Source organism: Myodes glareolus, chromosome 4 (assembly GCF_982192425.1).
Source record: "Myodes glareolus chromosome 4, mMyoGla1.1, whole genome shotgun sequence".
NCBI lineage: Eukaryota > Metazoa > Chordata > Mammalia > Rodentia > Cricetidae > Myodes > Myodes glareolus.
Window position 1 is genome coordinate 84096912 of NC_142029.1, and position 22475 is coordinate 84119386.

The following is a 22475-nucleotide window of genomic DNA, read 5'->3' on the forward strand; positions in this document are numbered from 1 at the left end:
ATTTGCAAGCAAACAGGTGGATCTAGAAAATATCATATTGAGTGAGGTAACCCAGACCCAGAAAGACAAATATAATCCATACTCAATCATAAGTGACTTTTAAACATAAAGCAAGGAAAAAGACAGCCTACAATTCACAGTCCCAGAGAACCTAGACAGCAGTGAGGACCCTAGCAGAGACATACGTAGATCTAATCGACATGGGAAATAGAAAGAGACAAGATCTCCTGAGTAAATTGGGAGCATGGGAATCATGGGACAGGGTAGAATGGGAGGGGAAAGGAAGGGAGGGGAGCAAATAAAAAGAAATACAACAAATAAATAAGTAAATAAAAGCTAATACTTCCAGAGCTGGATGTGGTGGCGCATACCTTTAATCCCAGCACTCAGAAGAGAGAGGCAGAGATCTCTGTGAGTTTGAGGTTAGCCTGGTCTAAATAGTGAGCTCCAGGCCACCCAGAGCTACATAGTGAGACCCTGTCTCAATGTATAAATGAATAAATGTATGTATGAATGAATGAATGAACGTGCTTCCTGAAGGCAAACCAGTTCATTTTGACTTGCAGAACCAAGTGTCTTGTTTGCAGGGATGGAAGCAGGGGGGTGAGTACTAAATAATGGACTTTTGGGACTTGTTTATGTTCATTAACTTTTTGTGAGTTTTGTTTTGTTTTTAAAGGGGGCGTGGCTGTATTTTGTCCCCAGGGACAGTCTGCTGTGTGAGACCAGTGATGTACCCAGCTGCCATCAGAGAAGTCCCTTATACTGCAGTAGAAGGTACAAAGCACAGACACCAGTAACTGACAAAGTTCCAAGACTAAGTGATGACATGGCGGTCGGCCCTCTGTCATTCCCTCCAAGGTTCGGGACACTGTGGAAGAAGGAGTGGAGAGAATGTTAAAGATGGAGGATGAGGCGATGGGGCAGCAAAAGGATTTCCTCCCAACATGACACAGCATCGCACTCGAGAACCCCCGGTGGCTGTGGCTGTCTGCAGATGATTGACCTCCATCACTTCACCACAGATGAGGAAGGGGTCCTGGCCTATGAGACCCCCTCCCAAGGACATATGGGCAGTTAATGATTGTTGTGGGGATAGTCATTTTCTTCAGTAGTGTGGTCACCGGCAAGTTGCTGTTGCTCCCGGGAATAACCTCTCATCCAGGCTTAGGCAAGAAACCACACACAAGAGGACATGGAAGTGGAGGGGACTTGCTGGGGAGAAAGGATCCGGGGGAGGATTCATTATAGAAATACATGAAACTTTCAAACAAGAAAAATTCCAAAGGAAAAATGACCTGGGGAAAAATACTATTCTCATGCAAGGCCTTGAGAAGAGAGAGTGAAGCCGGGGCAAGGCGGGGAGGGACAAAGCCTCTGGTCTGGCTGGCTGTGAACATGAAAATACCTTGAAAAAAGAAAAACCCTTTTAGAGCCATTTTAGGGTTTGCAAAAGACTTGATTCTAGAGGGGTTCCCAGGTCCAAGAAGAGGTCCCCAGATTGTTCCTTGGGCAGAAGAGAGGGTGCCTGAACTGGCCTTGCCCCAGCCACACTGATGAATATCTTGCATATAACCATAGAACCTTCATCTGGCGATGGATGGAGATAGAGACAGAGATCCACATTGGAGCACTGGACTTAGCTCCCAATGTCCAAATGAGGAACAGAAGGAGGGAAAACATGAGCAAGGAAGTCAGGACCACGAGGGGTGCGTTCACCCACTGAGACACTGGGACGGATCTAATGGGAGCTCACCTAGGCTAGCTGGACTGGGAGTGATGGAGCATGTGATCAAACTGGACACTCTGAATGTGGCTGACAATGAAGGCTGACTGAGAAGCCAAGGACAATGGCACTGGGTTTCGATTCTACTGCATGGACTGACTTTGTGGGAACCTGGTTTGTTTGGATGCTCACCTTTATAGACCTGGATGGAGGGGGGAAGACTTTGGACTTCCCACGGGGCAGGGAAACCTGACTGCTCTTAGGACTAGAGAGGGAGGGGGAGGTGGGGAGGGGGAGGGGAAAGGGAGGAGGTGGAAATTTTTAATAAATGAATAAATAAATTTAAAAAAAAAGAAAAACCCTTTTAAAAAATAAAGGTACTACTAACAGGAAAGAAAGTAGAGGTGAGTTCCATGTGATTCCCAGGTTTGATGACTTCTTAAGAATGGATCAGCATAGAGTCATCCCCAAGGTAACGTTTATTATAGCAAATGTTCATAAAATGAAGCTGCAAAGGAATTGGTCCAGAAGAGACCAGGCGCATGCTTCTGGGTCCTCCCCTGTGCAGGCTTGAGGGAGAGGCCCAATTCCTGCAGGCGCATGCTCACAGGTCCTCCCCTGTGCAGGCTTGAGGGAGAGGCCCAATTCCTGCAGGCGCACGCTCACAGGTCCTCCCCTGTGCAGGCTTGAGGGAGAGGCCCAATTCCTGCAGTAACGACCACATTTGTGAAGTGCTGTCTACCACAGAGGCTTCTCAGAGACTCAATGCCCAAGGATTTTCCTGGCAGCCGATCGCGACCTCACCTCTGGCTAGCACACATCATCATGCCAGACTTACAAAAGGGAAGCAGGTGCTCAGCAGCAACCACACTGCTGGCACAGTGAGACAGCCTCCTGTTTAGAGAAGTTTCACACGGAGAAAACTGGGTGCCAGCCAAGTACTACATAAGCAGGCCTGTCTAAGAGCGACTGTCTCAAGTCTGCCACATGAGCTCTACTCTTGACTAATAAAAACAGGGCAACCTTGTCTGTGACAATTGTGAATTTGAGGAACATTGAGTTATCATTGTTCTGCTGGAGGGGAGGGGTGGCACACAACTTTAATCTCAGCACTTGGGAGGCAGAGGCAGGCGGACCTCTGTGAGTTCAAGGACAGCCTGGTCTACAAAGCAAGTTCCAGGATAGCCAGAGCTGATACAGAGAAATCGTGTCTCAAAACAAAACACACAAACAAACAAAAACCAAGCCTGGCTTTTTTTCTGCCTTCTGCATTGAGTGAGCTAGCCAGGGCAGTGCTGGGGAACTCGTCTGGTGGTGAGAATGAGGGAAAGCTGGTGGGCTAAGGTGAGCTGACCAACCTAGATACCACCCAGGCCCAGAACCAGAGTTACGAGTTAGCCCACCCTGACATCCACTTTATCTGTGAACTGTTGGAACATGTGAAGAGACCCATGGACCTGTAGATCTAAAGCTGCAGGATCTCCCTGACACAGGGCAGCAATAAGATATCCAAGAGGAGACCCAGGAAAGTCCTCGTGTTGATAGTACAGCAGAAGCCAGAGGCCTTGAACCAGACCAAGGACTTATTGCAATGAACACTTGCAAGTAAAGGCACATGTCATCTACCAAAGGGTTAGAAAAAAAAAAAGGTTCAAAAAAATTTCTGCTTGATTGGTGTAGGAGGGTCATCTGTCTATGTGTTACTTCCATTGGTTAATAAAGAAACTGCCTTGGCTTTTGATAGGACAGCAGCTTAGAAAGGCGGAGTAGACCCAACAGAATGCTGGGAGAAAGAAGGCAGAGTCAGGCAGACGCCATGATTCCCCTTCCCAAGACGGACACTGGCTAGACTCATGCCGGTAAGCCATGACCTCGTGGTGACATACAGATTATTAGAAATGGGTTAGTCAAGATGTGAGAGTTAGTCAATAAGAAGCTACAGATAACAGGCCAGGCAGTGTTTAAATGAATACAGTTTCTGTGTAATTATTTCGGGCGTAAACTAGCCAGGAGGCGGGAAGTGGTCCGATACTCCTTTTACAACACTTGATAATGAGGTGCTTCCACATGTAGGAACTGCGATGCCATAGGGAGCATCTCAACAATGTCTTCCAGAATTACAAATGTCTATCTACTCTTCAGCCCAGGAAGATTATTGAACTGTGCTTGCATCTGTAAAACAAAGGGTTATCCATTGTGGCACTGTAGCACAAAGCAACCCAAACTAACATACTCATGCTTGTGTTGATGCTCATGTAAAGAAAATGATTGGCTGGAAGGTGGTGGCATACGCCTTTAATCCCAGCACTGGGGAGACGACCCGTATTGGACCCCCAGAACCCACGGAATGGAAGAAGAAAACTGACTCCCAAAAGCTGTCCTCCACGGGTGCACTGTGGTACCCGTGTCCCCATCTCCCATATAAGGAACAAATGTTAAAAAAACCCACATATATAACCAAATACAGTATATAATACTTGACGACACTAATAAACAAATATCACTGCTGGTTTAAGTATTTACTATAATATACATCGCACCACTATAGACGGTGAGCTGTCTACTTGTGAAGCTTTCTGTTAAGAACTGATGTGTGTTGCACCGGCAGTGAGACGACACACTTGTGTTTACCACGTCACTTGACGGCACAAAGAGGCTGTGTCGGGTGACCTGTCTTGCACCACCTACGTTTGCACAAGTGTGTTATCATGTTGGCACAATGACACAATCGCATAACACACTTATCAGAGCACATCCCACCATTAAGCAACAGAGAGCAGTGATACGCATCAATTTCTGCTAGAAGAGGAATAAGCTTTAAAACTGCTCATGTGGGAATGGAAACCAGACACAAGGCAGGAAGGGGTGAAACTGTGAGAGAACTGTGTCCTCAGACCTCTGCTCACGTCTCTGCTGGTAGGTCTCTGGACAAACAAAAACTATTAGCGCTCCATGTTCTGTTTGTCACAGTGGATTACCTCTGAGCACGGTGTACACTGAAAGATCCAAGGAACCAAGCAGCCATCCCACTTCTAATCTGAATATGCAAATCTGCGGCCTTCTGTGTTAACCTTCTGGGAAAGATTATTGGCTAGAGACAGTGGGATGGGTCTACAGATGTGAACCCACAGAGCCTGTGGGAGACTAGAAACACTTTATTCCAGACAGTGCTGCACAGAACCAGAGAAAAACTTCTAATATTAGAAGAGCACCATCTCTTTTTGCCTCAGACCAACACCAGGATGCTTGTCCTCTTCTGACCTCCGTTTACTGTTGCCAAGGAGCTGCTTTTAACCAGGAGCATGATGATGACGATTTATCTGCAACATCTCAGAAGGCCAGCCAGCGAGCGGGGTAGTGGAGAAAAGTGCTTGCCACCAATCTGATGGCCTAGTTTGATCCCTGGAACCTACATGGAGGAAGGAGAGAACTGACTCCCACAAACTGTCCTCTGATCTCCATGTGTGCTATGGCTCATGTACAAGGACACGCACGTACGCACACAAATTTAACTATAAGAAAAGTCTTAGAATACATAATACTCTAAGTCTGCTGACTTTTGGCCCACTGCTTCTTCGTATACACATATATTTCTATAATATAGGATATATGTCATATGTATGATATATATTTAATATAAATAGAAGACATATATGTCTGTGGGATATTTTATTGATTACTAACTGGAGTGGGAGGGGTCTGCCCACAGCCAATGGTACTGGCTTTGGGCAGAAGGTCCTGGGATGTACAAAAAGCTGACTGAACAAGCCATGTCAGTAAGCAGTGTTCCTCCATGGCCTTTACTTCAGTTCCTGCCTCCGGGATCCTGGCCCGACTTCCCTTCAAGACTGTGACCTATGAGAGGCAATAAATCCTTTCTTCCCTAAGTTGCTTTTAGTCATGGTATTTATCACAGGAACAGAAACCTAAGAAAGACAGAGCAAATCTAGTCCACCTATGCTATCAGGCAGAAGACACAGACTCAGTGCCTACAGGATCTCCGCAGTAACATCTCTGTTCTTTCATTGCTGATGTTGGCAATTTTATCCGTTCTTTCTTGGGTTCTGAAACAGGAAGATTATCATTAAGTTGGAGGCCAGACTGGGTTACACAGGAAGTTGCAGGCCAACCTAGGATAATATATATACATATATTCTTGTCTCAAAAAATATTTTGTAATAGAGAACATATTCCATGACAAGGATCAGAAAACATGTTTTCTGTAAAAATTAAGTAGAAGCTTTAGGCATTGAGGTTCTCAGTGTCTGCAGCAGTACTCAGTTATAGATGACATATAAGAGAGCATGACAGTTTATAAAAGTATTTGCAAACATTGAGGTTTGAATCTTATATAAATCACCTATATCAGAAAATACTCTTTAAAGACATTTTCAAATGTAAAACCAGTATTAACTGATGTTCTATAAAAAGTGGTGGTGGGAGGGATTTGGCCCATGGGCTTGCTGATCTTCGTTCTGTAAAAATTTCAATCACAAATTCACTTGGAGATTCCTTAGCTCAGCATAAGTTATATCTTGGCAACTGCATCATGAACATTTAATAGAATAAAAATGATAAGTTCTATCAGGAGCAGTTCGGTCTAGCGGGGGCTGGTAGAAGTTCTTAGGATAATCTGTCTACCAACAACTGAGAGAGGGGCATTAAAATCTCTAATTAGTGGATTTATCTATTTGCCTCACTTATTTTTCAAATATTTCATGCATTTTCAAATTCTGTTGCTACTTTCATACATATTTATGATTATTGCACCTCCCTAATTAATTGTTCTTTCCATTATAAAATACTCATCTTTGCTTAAAAGGCTTTAAGAGCTGGATGATGTGAACATCTGTAGCAAACAGGTCCAGGCAGATGAGACACACCACTGCACACATGAACTCACGGCAACTGGGACTGTTGGCACCAGGCCTACATGAGGTTAGGTAAAATCCCAGCACAAAATCCCAGGAGCTTGTGTGGCTCCACCCTAGCTGACCAGCTATCTTCTGTTGGTGTTTATTGGGGGAAGAGTCCGTTTCCTTTGGAGGTATGATCCCTGAGAGGCTACCCAAGCTCCAGAGGCCCCACCCCCACGCACAATGCAGGCCACACTAAGAGGACTCAGTGGGTTTTGAATAAGGAACAGAGTAACATGAAGTTTGGAGGGCAAACTGGTGGAGGGGAAGTAGGAGACCTGAAGGGGAGGAAAAGGCGGCTGGAATAGCTCAAAACATTATATGTGTATATAAAATCTCAAACAATAAATAAATAAAATGACATTTTCTACTTCAAAAATGTAAGATATTCCTCTCACCTCAGGCAATCCCTGCTTTGAGGCTTACGTCACCTGATGTCACTATCATTACTCTGGCCGTGGCCGACTGTTTCCAAGCTGTAACTGGTTTCGTTCCTTCATCCATTACTGTGGCTTGTTAAAGTTTCTATCCGCTCGTCTTTCTCCTGCCTTGTGCATGCATGTGTGCCACTGTCAATACATGCTTTAGCAGACATGTTTGGTCTACCTACAGTTAGCAGAGTTGACAGGTTGATCTCAGTCTGCCCTGGACCACCACCCTTTGCACCTTCAGCTGCTCTGTGTAGTTTCCGCTTCCTCCTCTCGGACTGAATTGTTTTTAGAATTTCATTCTAACATGTCTGTGACCTTTCAGTTGACTCTGTATTATGTTCCTGAGGTTGCAATATTCATTATTTTTTAAATCTTTTTTATTATTTATATTTATTAATTTATGTGCGTTAATACTTTGCCTGCCTTTACCTCTGTGAGAGGGTGTTGGATCCTGGAGTTACAGACAGCTGTGAGCTGCCATATGGTGCTGGGAATGGAACCAGGGTTCTCTGGAAGAACAGTCAATGCTCTTAACCACTGAGCCATCTCTCCAGCCCCTGCAATATGTATTCTTAATTTGTCATAACATCTTCCCATCATACTATGTCATCAACACCTGCTCCTCTGTGCTCCATGGTCACGGATCATGCCTCTGCGTGTATGCTCCACAATACATCTTTGCTTTGAATAGTCCTAAGTATCTTACCTATGCTGAAGCACAGGAGAGAGTCTGATATGCACTGTGTTAGTCAGGGTTCTCTAGAGTCATAGAGTTTGTGGAATGAATAAATTCCATAAGTTATTCTCTCTATACATACATATGTTCATATATATTCACAAATATGTGAATTTATTGGAATGACTTACAGGTTGCAGTCCAACAATGGCTAGTTATGAAGGGAAAGTCTGACTCAGTCCCACAAGGCTCGGTACCCTCAGCTGGTCTGTTGGGATTCCGAGAAAGGACTGGAAGTGCTGACGGAGGCAAGGCCCAGCAGGCAAAGGACGAACCCTTTCTTCTTACATTGTCCTTACACAGGTTTCCAGCAGAAGGTGTCACCCTGATTAAAGGTGTAGCCCAGGGTCTGGATTAAAGACCTGGGTCTTCCAGCCTTAAAATCTGCATCAAAGGTCCGTTGCCATCTTGCCTCAAGATCTGGATCTCAAGTATGCCCTTTGTTTCTGGATTATAGTTCATTCCAGTTATAGTCAAGTTGACCACCAAGAATAACAATTGCACGCATGTACATTTTCATTCATTTTATGTGTTCTTCATGCCCTTCCGTAGACTTAGGCATCTCTTTCCCTCCATCTGGAGAGTTGTACGTGGCTTCCTGGCAATGAATGGTCTTCGGCTTCACATATCTGAAAGTATCTTTATGTTGCCTCCATTTTCACAGCTTTATTGAGACATATAATTCCTATATAATTCACCCATGCAACATATATGGCTCAGTGATTTTTAGTATATTCACTGAGTTATCATCCCACGGTCTAATTTTAGGATGTTTTAATACTGTCTAAAAGTAACACCAACCCATGAGCAATTAACCCCATTTCCTACCTCACTGCTAATCTAATTTCTTTGATATAAAACTGTCTCTGCAAGATGTCTGCCATCAAGTTCCAGATGTGGTGATTGCCTACAGGGTTTTACCCGGTATTACCAGGGACTTATCCAGAGTCTACCAGGGCAGAAGGCCACTCACCTGGTGGCGGTCCCCATTCCAATGCCTCTTTTTTTTCTGATTCTGCCTACTCCTAGTCACTTTCTGTGCCTTTCTCTCAGCACTGTTAGGTTTGCAGAGTCCACCATTTTTATCTGAAGATGGGAAAGACGCTAGCCTTTTCTACAGAACAGGTTTAAACCAGAACTTGTTCTGAAAATGTTCAAGCATGAAAGAACCCATAGGTTTTAAAATTGAGGAACTTCTCCAAGGATGAAGTAGAAGGGCTTGTTAGCTGCACAAATAGTATTCCCGAAAAGCATGACTTAGAAGAAAAACATATAAAGGAAAATGAGTCGGGCAATAATAAATATTTCTTATACTTTGACCATTTTCAGGTTGCCTGCTAAGTATAATATGGTATACTCAGAACTGGAGGAAACAAGATTATTTCATTCAAAATCAGTTACAAAGTTAATGAACCAGAGTTAACAAAGCAAAATTCCCTTAAGTAATGGAGACTGGCTTAATATACATTAGCACATAAAGAAAGAGCTGTCTACCTAGAGAAATTGTTGGTTGGCCAAGAAACCCAGGTACGGGAAGGACACAGAGATAAATACCAGTAATGTGTATTTAAGCACTATTCAAGTTCTGGCCAGAGGACATGATGCAATTACAGTCCAAAGTGAGATTTTTTTTTTTCCTCTCATGGAAGCAAACGCAACAAAGAATTATACATTCAAATTAGATCAACTTCTTGGTTTTATTTTTTAAATCAATAATGTTCTAAACTAAATTGCATTCTGATTACAAATATGGCTTCTTACCTGTGTCAGTCCATAGGGAGAGAAAACACCTGGCTCTCATTAACTCAAGTCTATGTTAGTTATATTCATTATAAACCAATAAGTCAGCATGTTCAGTTTCAACATGAACTTCTGTAAAGCCTACTCAGTGTGTGTCTGATCACGACAAGATCCACTATAGTGCAGAAATGTCAGCTGTCCAGAATTATGGCTACACAGCCCTTGTCACAGTCTTCAACAGCGCCATTAGATCCCTAGACACCCGAATATTAACTGCATTGAGTAGAGAAAATTTTGTTTTAGCTATAAGAACTTGAGGCTCATATCTTTTGTATTGTTAAACAAATAAGGTTTGGGTTTTTTAATTGCTTGGTTGTTTGTTTTTGAGACAGGCTCTCACTGTGTAGCTCTGGCTGTCCTGGAACTCACTGTGTAGACCAGGCTGGCCTCAAACTCACAGAGATCCATCTGCCTCTGCCTCCCAAGTTCTGGGATTAAAGATGTGTACCACTATGTACAGCTAAGCTTTGTTTTTTTAATGTACCATGTACGCTTGACTACATCAGGCAAAGGATAAAGATCTAACGCTGGGGAAAGAGTCCACTGAGAAGTCGGGGAGATTAAGTTAATTAGTTCATTTAGAGAACTAGCTGATAGTCATACAAATTTCCCTAGATACAGCAAAAAAAAAAAAGAAATTCATTCACAAAATTGAAAAATATGCCAAATTACTTCCCAGAAAATTATTGCTAAAGTGGATAATTATTTATTTAGATCATTTATCTACATAATCAGCATGTTTATTATTATTTTATCTGCTTATAGTTTGTGGGAATCAGATGAAATGGTTATATCAGAATATGAAAGTAAACAGGGTCTAATTCGAAACTCAAAAAATTTCCAATGAAATGCATTATGGAAACTGCATAATGAGGATCCATAAATACCAGTATTGCACACTTTCATCTGATCACCAGGATTGCTGCTATATTTGGTGTTTCATTTCACACATATTGGTTGAGAAGATTTGTAAAAAGGATGAGGTAGGTGTAAAACAGGACACTATCTGTCGGTAGTCCTAAGGCTCCTCCCTCCCCCACCACTTGAGTGTTTTCTCAATTTCATACTCTATTAGACTAAAAAAAGTCTGAGAAGCTCTGAGGAGCTGGTTTGTTAATGGGAGAAGGAAACTGTGAGCTAAATAAGACTGAACGCAGTTCAGTAACATTCCTGTACAAAATCTCAAATAAACTTTATGAGGTAAGTTTATCCGCTAGTTTCCCTAGTAGAAAGCAAAACAATTTAAAATTTTTGGTACCAATTCAACTTCATGAAAATTTAAAACCATACTACATCACATGATATTTGTGATAGTTATTCTTATTGTCAACTTGACTAGATTTATAGTCACCATGGAAACATGCCCCCATGTATATCTATGAGGGTGTTTCCAGAAAGGTTTGACTGAAGAGGAAACCCCTACCTTGAATGTGGGCTGTGGTCACAGACTAAATAAAAAGAATAAATTGAACATCAACATTAATTTCTGTTTCCCAATGGAGCATGCAATGTGATCAGTTGCATCAAGATCCTACAAACGAGAAGCCAAAATGAACCCTCCCTCCCATCACAGTTCCCAGGATCACTTGGGAAGAGGGACGCTCATCTGAGGAAATGCCTCCATCAAGTTAGCTTGTGCGGATGCCATGGGAGGTGCCTTCTCAACTGCTAACTGATGTAGGGTGGCCCAGTCCACTGTGAGCAGTACTGTCCTTAGGTAGGGAGGCCTGGATTACACAAGAAAGGTAGCTGAGCAGGCCAGAGGAAGTGAATCACTTTGTTCCCCCAGGGTCTCTGCTTCAGCTCCAGCCTTGAGCGCCTGCCCTGGCTTCTCCGTTTGATGGACTGTGAGGGACCAGTGTGAATCAAATAAACCCTTTCCTCCTCAAGTTGCTCTAGGTAACAGTGTTCCTCACAGTAGCAGCAAACCAGCGCCCTCCCTCAAGTTGCTTCTTGTCTTGAAAGCAAACTCAAATGCTAGTGGGTTAATGCAGCAAGTTTTCTCTATTCACCATACAGTCTAATGCCCAGTGCCACCCCAGTGATCATCTCAACCTCCTGGTTCTGCTTCCTGGAAAATAAGGCTCGCAGGTCACTGGGAAGGACTAGCGAGGGCTGCAGGGTTCCAGGAGATGGCTTTAAAAGCTAAAATTGCCAGTGGCTGGCATCTCTTTTGTTGATATCCATGGTGAGGATCTGTCACATGGACCCAATTGAACTGCAAGCAAAACTAAGAAACGGAGAGGAGCAGACAAGTCTATACTGGACTCTAAGAGCCTCTGTTACAGTGTATAGAATAGAAAATGGTAAGCTCTACCTTAAGAGAATTCTACATGTATATATCCCATACATCCTTTATAAAGGATAGAAATCTTGGGTGGGTGAGTTTCAGAGCACACTATTAATTTCGACCCCAAATGATGAGAACTCAACAACTATCAGAAACCTTACAAACAATAAAAGACTTCAACAAAGCAGTAGGGTATTCATTCCAAAGTCTGTCTTACTCAGTAACTATTCTACACCCATTCTGTGTGGAATGAAAAACAAAACAAAACAAAACATATAAAATAAAAACAAATTCTTCCACTTAACTTATATTCTACCTGAGGGAGCTAGAAAGTAAAGAACAAATCAACATTATGTAGTAAATCAGTAGTTGGTGAGGGTGTGGGGAAATAGAGTGGAAGTGTGAAAGTGGTTGTCAGCTTCCACGGAGAGGGTGATAAAAAATATGAAGGAAGCAAGGGGTTGTCCTTGAAGAAATCACAGAGAAAACACTCTATGAAGAAATCAAGAGAAAGCACAGAAGGAAGTGATAGAGGGCACCTGAACTCGGACCCTCCCAGTGCAGGGAACAGCAAGGAGGCTACTGTGGCTCAAGAAATGGGTAGTGTGGGAGGTCCTTCTGTCTATGAGTTGCTTTTATTGGTTAACGAATAAAGAAACTGCTTTGGACCTATAACAGGGCAGAAGTTAGGTAGGCGGGGGAAAACTAAGCTGAATGCTGGGAGGAAGAAGGGCAGAGGCAGACACTGGGAACTTTAGCCAGTAAGCCATAGCCACGTGGCGATAGACAGATTAATAGAAATGGGTTAAATTAATATAAGAGTTAGCCAATAAGAAGCTAGAGCTAATCGGTCAAGCAGTGACTTAATTAATACAGTTTCAGGGCTGAGGAGCCGGGAATGAAACAAGCGACCTCCTCCAACAGATGGGTAAGGATTCAAGAGGTCAGAACAGAGCAGGGGGCTGAGTCCTTAGGGTTTTAGAGGCCACTGGCTTTTATCAGCATGAGAAGGATCCAGGAGGTTCTAAGCATAGAAATAACTTATTTTAAAATTCATAGAGAAAACTGATTTTAATAATAAAACATGAACTGTATGGGAAAAAAACTCCCCTCAGGAATATTCAAAACATTTATATCATGCTGAGGACATTCCTGAAGTACGTGAAAGAGTCTTTGAACAAATGGAAATACATTTCTCAATCTTGGACAAGAAGTTCCAGCATTATAAACAAATAAATGTTCCTTAAGTAAATGTTTACTTAAGTAAAATTAAAATGAAACCCAAGAAACATGTTCTTTTCCTTCTGAACGGATAAATTGATTCTAAAGTTCATATGGAAAAATAAAAAAAGCAAGGACATCTGTGGGCAGGGGACAAAGACTAGACTGATTGTATGTTAAACTCACTATAGACCATCAGCAGCTAAGGGAGGTCTTTATTGGCACAGCAATAGGGAGTAGATGCAGGCCCCTGTCCTTGTGGGGCTGGCGGGAACTGTGACAGCCAGAGCAGCGATGCTGGGAGAACAAAGCTGCTGGTGCTTTCAATCCGTTTCCTCCAAAATGCATGTTCAGACTCACTCCTCGCTGTGTGCTGCTGAAATACACTTGTGCTTCAGACCCGGGAGCAAGCTAGCACAGGCCCCAGTGCGGGCTCCAAAAGATCTAGTAACCTCTAGAACTGCGAGGAATACATTTCTATTGTTTATCCAGTCTCACATATCTTGTGAGCAGCACAAACATACTAAGCAAATATTTTAAGGAATGTAAATTTAGATCCATATCCATATAATATACAAAGCCCAAATATTTAAAGAGGAGAAAATTGCCTAAAGCAAACATGGGCAAATTCCTTATAACTGTAGGCCAAGAAGGATGTTCCTTACTATGACTGAAATGCTAAGGATTTTAAGAAGTAATAGAATTTGATTTCAAGAAAACAAAACAACCATATGGAAAAATATATAGGTTAGGTTGAAAAGAAAGAATAAACTATGATTTTTCTACAACTGATATAATATTTTTAAAAAATCCAAACTTATAATGGAAGTTTTAAGAGGAAATGAATAAAAACCCTAATTATTAAAATAAATAAATACAGTATAAAATATTTTAATTACACTTAAACAGTGATATAGTCAACTCAACGAAGGATTAGGAGAATATGATTTAAAAGGATTCTGAGATGCTATGCTTTATTTATCAGTCTGGCAAAATTCCAGAAGTTTGTGCTCTCTTTTTCAGAGGTATACCTGGAGAAATGGGTACCCAAAGACCTTATTAGTGGGAGTTCAACTGACTATCATATCCAAAGTCTGAAGAGCAAGGTGGTAACACATTAAAATCACAGATGTGTTTTATCTCTAGCCACCTCACTCTGAGAAATGTGTTTTACACAATGGGTGAATATACACTATTGTTTAATAGGTACCCAGTGAGTTTCAAAAGGTAAGAGTAGAGATGGGTAGTGGTGGTGATTGTACAGTGTTGGGCATATTTAATATATTGATGTGTCCATTTGAAAGTGGTTAAAATAATAAATTTTATGTTATGCATATTTTGGTACAATAAAAGCTTGAAAAAATCATTAAAATAATCCCAGCACTCGGGAGGCAGAGGAAGGCAGATCTGAGTCTGAGGTCAACCTGTTCTACAGAGTGAGTTCCAGGACAGCCAGGGCTACACATTAAAAACCCTGTCTTGCACACATGGATCTAATCTACATGGAAAGTAGAAAAAGACAAGATCTCCTGAGTAAATTGGGAGCATGGGCACCATGGGAGAGGGTAGAAGCTGAAGGGAGAGAAAGGGACGGGAGCAGAGAAAAATGTATAGCTCAATAAAATCAATAAAAAAATTTTAAAAAGACAAAAAACCCTGTCTTGAAAAACAAAATAAGTAAATACTTGAAAATAAAAATTTTAAATGCCATTTAAAATATCAACCAAAACTATTATGTTATAGAAAGAGTGGTGGGCCGCTTCCCGCTGCCCGGCTCCAAGCTAGCTTTACACCCGAAATAATTACACAGAAACTGTACTCATTTAAACACTGCATGGCCCATTATATCTAGCCTCTTATTGGCTAACTCTTACATATTGATTCAACCCATTTCTAATAATCTGTATCACCACTTGACTGTGGCTTACTGGGATGAGTCTAACCAACGTCCGTCTTGGAGAGAAGAGCCATGGCGTCTGCCTGACTCTGCTTTCTTTCTCCCAGCATTCTGTTTGATCTACTCCACCTATCTAAATTCTGCCCTATCAAAAAGCCAAGGTAGTTTCTTTATTTGACCAATGAAAGCAATACATAGAAAGAAGACCCTCCTACACCACTATAAAAATGCCCATTTTAAAAACAGAAGTCTTCAATTTTAAGATGCCAATTTTCCTCATATATGATCTAAAGATTCAATCTCATTTAAAGTCCTATGGGTCTTTGTTCTTATTTTGGAAGTTGGAAAGATGATTCTAATGTTTATCGTTGACACAGTGGTAAACCAGATGAGGTAGTCCACATTGAGCTGAGGCCTAGCTGCAAAGAATCTCGATCACCAAGTAGTCAATCCAGTATTACTGTTGCCTCCAACTCAATGACCAAAGCTTGTGTAGATCCTCTCTGAAGAACTGTAACATCAAAGGCCTTGAATGACTGCTATAGTTTCCACATATAATGTCTGACACAGAATAAAGAAGTGACCAGGCAGGGTGGCACAGGCCTTTAATCCCAGCACTTGGGAGGCAGAAGCTGGTGGATCTCTGTGAGTTCAAGGTCAGCCTGGTTTATATAGTGAACCCCTATCTAAAATAAATACATAAATAAAATGGCTGTATAAGTACTTAAGGCGACCTTATCAAAACTGAACACCTTTATATACAACAACAACAACAACAACAGCAACAACGGCTCGTCTTAAGACCCTTAGGGATTTTTTTTTAACGATTTATTTATCTTTATTTTATGTGCATTGGTGTGAAGGTGTCAGATCCCCTGGAACTGGATTTTCAGACAGTTGTGAGCTGCCATGTGGGTGCTGGGAATTGAACCCGGGTCCTCTGGATGAGCAATCAGTGCTCTTAACCACTGAGCCATTTCTCCAGCCCCACCCTTAGGGATTTTTAAGATATATTGATCAGCCAAAATTTTCTTGAGAAAGAAAACTCGAGAACTCTAAGTATAATATTAAAATATTGTGACAGGGGTTGGCAGAATTGTTCAGTGGGCAAGGGTATTTTTCATCAAGCAAGGTAACCTAAGTTTAATTCCTGGATTTCACAGGATGGAGAGAGCCAGGTCCTGCCATACAGGTCACAACATGCACACCTCTCCCCATATATGCTAAAAAATATAAATTAGCATATATATTTTATATGCTAAAAAATTAAATTGTGGGGGCTGGAGAGATGGCTCAGTGGTTAAGAACATTGCCTGCTCTTCTAAAGGTCCTGAGTTCAATTCCCGGCAACCACATGGTGGCTCACAACTATCTGTAATGAGGTCTGGTGCCCTCTTCTGGTCTGCAGACATACACACAGACAAAATATTGCATACATAAATAATAAATAAGTATTTAAAAAAATTAAATTGTGATAAAAATGTAAATGCAGACTATGGATCAAATGGAGTAGAAATGCAGAGCCCAAAAATAAGCCCTCACACACATGGGCAAGTCACCAAGACCATGCCATGAGGAAAAGAGAGCTTTTTACCATATGAGGTTAGAAAAATTGCACAGGTACATAAAAACAACAAAACAGCAAAAACAAAAACAACTCATACCAAACACAAAATTAACATAAAAATACATCAAAGACCTAAACATAAGGTTGTAAACAATTCAGAAAAAAAGCATGGAGAAAGCTTCAGGGGTCTGGCAATGAGTCCTTAGATATGACAATCAGAGAGAAAATACTTGTGACTTAATACAAAATTAAAACGTTTCACATGTCAGCCCTCATACTAGTGACACTGGAGTGGCAGGGGCAAGGGAAGGAGTCCCTCCACCTGCTTAGGCAGGATGCAGGAGGCTTCACAGAGCGTAGGCAAGTCATGTCCGACATGACTCAGTGCATGATATATCCTACTTTAACACAAATAACTCAAGGTCCTAGAGCTAAAGGCAAGTACGGAGCTGGCCGTGGCAGCAGCACATGCCTGGAATCCCCGCCAGCATGGGTTACGTAAGAGTTCCAGGCCAACCTGGGTTAGTTACATAAGAGTCCCAGGCCAGGCTGGGCCAGTGTGAGATCTTGCCACAAAACAAAATGAACCAAAACACACTGAAAAGGTCAGAAGGAATCTTTAAAGTACAGTAGAAATCATAAGGGAAGATGGTTAAGAACAGATTTAAAAATTAAATAATATAACCAGAGAAACAAAATTTGATTAACTCTCATTAAAAGAAAAACATTTTAGACATTAAAACGTTTGGATATTTTAAAAGCTTATTTTGCGTATTTACAGACACATCTAATAAAAAGTTGAAGGGAAACTTCTACTGGTCAAATACTCAACAAGGGACAACTGGCTTAACCACCCTAATGTCAATGAAATAGATGTGGGAAGGTAGAGAGCATTATTAGGGACAAAGAAGACCACTATCACACAATGGTGAGAGGGGAATCTTACCAGGAAACAATCCATCATACATTTACATGGACTTAATAATAGCACTTCAAAATATTTTAAGCAAAAATTAGCAGAAACCCCACTGAAAATTAAAATCACAGAAGAAACTTTTGGCATAGCTCTTTATCTATTGACAAACCACACAGATAAGAAACACAGATAGAAGATTGGGGAAGTAAGAAGCTTGGACTAATGGACACGTACACCCTGTACCCGTCACTCAGAACCCACATTCTCCTCTAGCACAGGCTGACCACTTCAAATTCTGTTCATGAACCAGAACCCAAAGCTAATTTTAGTACACACCAAAGATTTTTTTCTTTTTTTAAGACAGAGTCTCAGACTGTCTCCCAGGCTGGCCATGAAGCTGCAGCACTTCTGTCTCTAGCCCCTGAGTACAGAGAATGTGTGAGCACCACACCCAAAAAAACACTGAGGAATTAGTATCAGTCACTCAATTAAAATGCTGGCTTAAAATCATTTACTTAAATTATATAAAGAAAACTAGAGTATGTTCTGAGAAAGTTCAGTGAGAAAGAAGTATAGACAGGAGGGGAAATGCCACTTACTGTTTGTAGGAAGAGATTGTAGCAGATGGATAAAGAATATTCAGACATTACCATTGTGGTATTTTCTTTCCTTCTTCCTTTCTTCTAACTCACTTACCTATCTCACTAAGAATACTGATCACTGATTCAGACATAAACTTAGTTCTGAAACTTCAGCATGGATAACACAAGACACAAGACATGCCTACAGGTGGTGAGATAGAATGGGGCTATTTATATTTCAACAAGAGTGATGAGTATATAAATGACCCAAATATAAAGTAATAACTTTCCCATGTTTCTGCATTAGTCCACAGCGAGAAGAAGTTAGTGTGGATTTGTGATGGGCTGAAAGGTTAGAGAGAAAGTAGCCTTGAAATATGAGTAGGTTTGGAATGTGGCTACGTAACAAGAGGCAGAATAGCTGGAAATTCAAGGTAAGCAACATAAACAAAGTGTATTTAGCACAAACAGTGTTTCTAGACCAAGCACTGACCAAGCATGAAATGAAGGCCACAAAGGTAGGTTTGGTACCAAATTATAACAAGCTCTAAAAGCTAGGCAAAACAGTGAAGCTTTTGTCCATAGGTAATAGATGTGTAGGCACAGGGTCTGTTGTTCAAGTTTCTTGATTTATCCAGTGCAGTGATGTGGATGAGGCTCCAGGAGTTAAGTTTGCAGACCTTGTCTATTGGACAAGCCTGGGGTAGTGGAGGTCTGAGCTAGGAGACCAATAGTGAAAACAGAAAGGAGTGGAGAGATTAAGGACATAGGGCAAAGAAGAAATCTGGACCGACAACTGGCTGAACCAGCAATATCAGTCAGAAGTGAGTCTGTGTTTCTTGATGGCAAGATGACTGGGAATACAGGAATATATGAAAGGGATGGAAAATGAATGTACCATCCTCAGATGTTGCTACTGCAGTCTGTTAGTGAGAACTATGTTAGGAATGTAGTCCTAAGGTCCTTGGAAAGCAATTATTTTATTATAGAATAATACATGATTTAAAATATGTCATTCAACTCCCCTGAACCTTCAAATGCCCTATTCTTTGACTCTCAGCCTTCCTTGTCCTCCCATCTCCTGCAGCTCGATCCCCCTTCCTCCAGGGTGTTGAATAACTCTTGGTCACACGGTTCATACACTGCCTGACAGGACCAACCCTGCTAACCTCTTACAGAGACACAATATGCTGGCTAGTCCCCAGAGCCTTTATTCTCCACCCACCACAGGCTCAGAGCATGGTGTCAGCTACTTAGGAATTGCTGCTCAAAAGTGGAAATCAAGAAGAAACTTGATAGATTCTTAAATTTAGTATTTTACCAGAAAAACTGCCTGTTCTCGTTCATTGAGGATAACTTTTTGGAAATGTACTAAAAACACATTTATCGAAGTAAAAAAGCTACAGGCAACCAAACTTCCTTCCCATTTTAACGAATCTCCAAATCCTGGCATTTTTAATACTGTCTTGTTGTTTTAAGACAGGGTTTCACTATGGTAGTCCAGGCTGGCCTCAACCTCCCTAGTTCTGCTATTAAGGGCATGCTTCACCATGTCTGGCTTTAGTATCATCTTTTAACTCAGTGCAGACAGCTCAATGGTTCAAATGTTCTGATCACAATGTGATTAGGTCACACATTAAGGAATTATAACAGAGAAAATATACAGATGTAAAAAAAAGGCACAATGGAAAATTTTGAACTCAGAACTGAATGGTTAAAATTTGGAGGATGAGCTACAATGTCTTTCCGATCTCTTAAAACAGTAGTTACTGCCTATTAGAAGAGAAAGTTAAAGACCAGTTAGTTATTTTGTATTTGCATATTCTATATTAAAGCAAAACGTCTTGTTTGGGCTTTTCATACTAGTGATTTCTCGTGATAGTTTGCTAGCAATGTTGCATGGACCACTTTCCTGAAACTGCTGCAGTTCAGAAGGTTCTCTGCAATTATGTTCTTTATAATCTCTCTAGGCTGATAACCACTGAGCCCGTTTTGAAAATGAACACCACACTGAGACTGTTTTTCTTCCAGCATCAGATTGTCCTGCATTAAGAGAATAGAGCACCCCCACTCCCCTTCACCTTTGGAAAGCCCTTCTCACGGCCTCAGACGATGAGAGCTGAAATCACCCTCTCCCCCAGCCCCTTTCACTCACCTACAGAATGGGCTGGGAATAGTAGGAATCACATAACATATCCCCCCATTCAGGCAAAATGACCTGAGACTGGGGCCACAGGGCTCCTCGTGATCTACAACACACATGCATATGAAATAGAGAAAGCGGGTTAACCTTTTCTGATGCCACCAGGAGCGGAATGTCTAACCTAAGAACGAATCAGCATTTACAAGAGAACGAAGCTTTCTTTTTCTCAGGTGAAACAATCTTACTCCTTATTTCCTAGGCAAGGTTGTCTATCCCTTTGAAAGAGAAAGCATTCTGTTCTAAGGGTCTGGCTGCTGGCAATAATGAATCTAGAAGCTCTATAACAGAAATCAGAAACCTTCAGTTAGATTACAGTACAGTGATGAGGGGCGAGCCCGTGTCACATAGACACACCCTGAACAATGCTGTATTTAGATTCTTACTCTACTTTTTATGTCTCAAATATATTTTAAAAATTCTGAAACTGCAGTGGAAAAAATTAGATAATTGAAATAGATTCTGTTTTAAAAAAAAAAAACCCTTTACAAATCAATGTCAAAACCCAGGAAATATAATCGAATAAGGTTTGATTTGCAAGGGTGTTTCAGTCAGAGCTTGAACTAAGGTCTTAAGGAAAACTGAAAACTTAAACTGTTGCTTAGACACAGCCTAAATGTTCAGAATACCAGGGAAAAGAACCACGTCTTCTCTCCTGATTTCCTCTTTCCAAACTTTTTTCTCTAGCTTTACTTTCTTTTTCACCTTTGACCTTTCTGTAATCCGTCTTCATCAACTACTATTTATGATGAGAAACTTGAGAACTTCTTCCTAAAGAGATCATCATATCGCTTTAAGATTGCATGTTGCTAGTTCCTGACTGTTTCTGTCCAAATCATGATCTAGATTCATCTAATATGTAAGAGAAAATGGTATTACTTCCATTTGGCATTCAATGTGGAATTAAAATATAATACGCCACTAAAAAGTCTAGCTAGTATATTGGCCTCTAAACTACTGACGCCTGTTAGGTTAAAGCTGTTAGGAGCTCCAAATTCCAGTCTGAATTTGAAAAGCTTAAATTTTCCTTTTACTTTGAAATGAGAAAAAAATATGTTCAGTTTCTCATAGCAACTATGAAAGCATATTTAAAAAAATATAAAAGGTAAAGAGGGAAAAAAAAACCCAGATCTACAAAGGATTTAAGGATTTAAGTGTTTAAAAAGAAAGTAAACTGGCCTAAACTAGTTTTTTTTTTTTACTCCCTTTTCTTATACAATGCCATGTTTCTTAATACTCTAACTTCTGACATTATGTAACATTTTAGGAGTGACTTGGCTAACAAATAAAATGCTAATTATCATTCCACCAGAACCAGGAAAGGCAACATCTTAAGATTAAGGATGAAATGTGACAGCCACTACTGGAATCAATGTCTTTGACTTTAACTGCATTACAAGACACCTCTCTGTAATACCTGCTGTTTTATCAGTAAAAGAAACTTGTCTGACTTGAATTACTGCCTCTGAATCTATTTTTATCCTGATTTCATTCAGTTAGTATTTGAGAAGTTGATACAAGAGAGAAAGCTAGAATCTGTCACTTTGTAAAAACAACAAAAATCAAACAAACATGTAAGTAAAAAGTTACATCGTTGTATGTTATATAGGTCTTTTAAAACGATAATGTTTTTGGAAGACTTTACATGGGGGACAATATAACTTATATCAATATACATTTGCTGTTTTATTGCTAAGCAAAACTCACACAGACAAAAAGTATGAACTTATAAGAAATTACCTGTTGGCATCTTAATTTTTAAATAGCTTCATTCTTGGTGAAAGGATTAGGGTTGAAAGACAGCACCTAAAACAATTTAAAATTTATATTTTAGGGGAAATTATCATGCTGTGAGGGCATTATAAAGTGTCAAATGTTCAATCAGCAAAACTAAAATGTTGAATAACGTGCATGACAGAATTTGAGTGTCTCAGCTACACACATATCGCTGAAACACGAACTGAGCAAAGGTCAGCGCTAAAAGGTTAGCTTTGGATAAAGGCTTCAGTGTTGCCAAACGTGCATGAAGGTGTCAGCATCAAGGTCAACATCAAGGGTCATCTCCGGACCTCTGTGCTTTTCCATGAGGCTTCTCAGAAAGCTAACTTCCCAGAAGAACCCATGACCTCCCAGTTTTCCAACTTGTTGAAAATGGTCCTCCTTGGAGAAAAATCTCAAAGAGCATGCAAAGTTT

General features: G+C 40.9%; 1 protein-coding gene across 4 annotated transcripts in view; it reads right to left on the reverse strand.

The window, feature by feature from the left end:
- The window catches only part of Nrg4 (neuregulin 4), a 73951-nt gene that overhangs the window by 44012 nt on the left and 7464 nt on the right, over positions 1 to 22475 (reverse strand). For all 4 annotated transcript variants that reach the window (XM_085688781.2, XM_048417147.3, XM_048417148.3 and 1 more), the window contains 2 exons: positions 22022 to 22087; positions 20237 to 20330 (listed from right to left, as the gene is read on the reverse strand). In XM_085688781.2, the coding sequence (XP_085544907.1) occupies positions 20237 to 20330; positions 22022 to 22031 (104 nt within the window). In that variant the 5' untranslated portion in view covers positions 22032 to 22087. The remainder of the gene's footprint in view (positions 1 to 20236; positions 20331 to 22021; positions 22088 to 22475) is intronic.